Source organism: Penaeus monodon, chromosome 25, assembly GCF_015228065.2.
Source record: "Penaeus monodon isolate SGIC_2016 chromosome 25, NSTDA_Pmon_1, whole genome shotgun sequence".
NCBI lineage: Eukaryota > Metazoa > Arthropoda > Malacostraca > Decapoda > Penaeidae > Penaeus > Penaeus monodon.
The window spans coordinates 41,550,027-41,551,177 of NC_051410.1; the positions used below are offsets into that span (position 1 = coordinate 41,550,027).

General features: G+C 62.3%; 1 protein-coding gene across 1 annotated transcript in view; it reads right to left on the reverse strand.

Annotated features, from left to right (window-relative positions):
- Positions 1–334: 334 nt before the first annotated feature.
- LOC119589414 (coiled-coil domain-containing protein 8-like) overlaps positions 335–1,151 on the reverse strand; it is a 14,544-nt gene continuing 13,727 nt past the window's right edge. The window contains exon 3 of the mRNA XM_037938024.1: positions 335–932. Within this exon, the coding sequence (XP_037793952.1) occupies positions 335–932 (598 nt within the window). The remainder of the gene's footprint in view (positions 933–1,151) is intronic.

The following is a 1,151-nucleotide window of genomic DNA, read 5'->3' on the forward strand; positions in this document are numbered from 1 at the left end:
CTTCCATAAAAATAATGAAGAGAGAGCGACAGCCCCCCTCCCCCCCACCCGGCCGCTCAAAAGCCCTCGGCAGTACCAGGAATCTAGGAATCCCGGAGCCGCGTCCACTCCACTCTAATCCCAGTAATAGGAATATGTCGAAGTGATCGAGAATTCCCAATGGAGGAGGAAGCTCGCCGCGAGACAGTCAGAGGCTCACTCAAAGGGTCACGTGGCCTGTCTCGGCTCCTCGGCTCCTCGGCTCCTCCTGTTCTCGGCTCCTCAAGTCCTCGGCTCCTCGGCTCCTCTGGTTCTCGGCTCCTCTGGTTCTCGGCTCCTCTGGTCCTCAGCTCCTCTAGTCCTCGGCTCCTATGGTCCTCAGTTCCTCGGCTCCTCTGGTTCTCGGCTCCTCTAGTCCTCGGCTCCTCTGGTCCTCGGGTCTTCCGTTCCTTAGCTCCTCTGGTCCTCGGCTACTCTGGTTCTCGGCTCCTCTGGTTCTCGGCTCCTCTGGTTCTCGGCTCTCTGGTCCTCGGCTTCTCTGGTCCTCGGCTCCTCTGGTCCTCGGCTCCTCTGGTCCTCGGCTCCTCTGGTTCTCGGCTCTTCTGATTCTCGGTCCTCGGCTCCTCTGGTCCTCGGCTCCTCTGGTTCTCGGCTCCTCGGCTCCTCTGGTTCTCGGCTCCTCTGGTTCTCGGCTCCTCTGGTTCTCGGCTCCTCTGGTCCTCGGCTCCTCTGGTTCTCGGCTCCTCTGGTTCTCGGCTCCTCTGGTCCTCGGCTCCTCTGGTTCTCGGCTCCTCTGGTCCTCGGCTCCTCTGGTTCTCGGCTCCTCTGGTCCTCGGGTCCTCGGCTCCTCTGGTTCTCGGCTCCGCTGGTTCTCGGTTCCTCTGGTCCTCGGCTCCTCTAGTTCTCGGCTCCTCTGGTTCTCGGCTCCTCGGCTCCTCTGGTCCTCGGCTCCTCTGGTCCTCGGCTCCTCTGATTCTTGGCTCCTCTAGTTCTCGGCTCCTCTAGTCCTCGGCTCCTCGGCTCCTCTGGTTCTCGGCTCCGCTGGTTCTCGGCTCCTCTGGATCTCGGCTCCTCTAGTCTTCGGCTCCTCTGGTCCTCGGGTCTTCCGTTCCTTGGCTCCTCTGGTCCTCGGCTACTCTGGTCCTCGGCTCTGGTCCTCGGCTCTGGTCCTT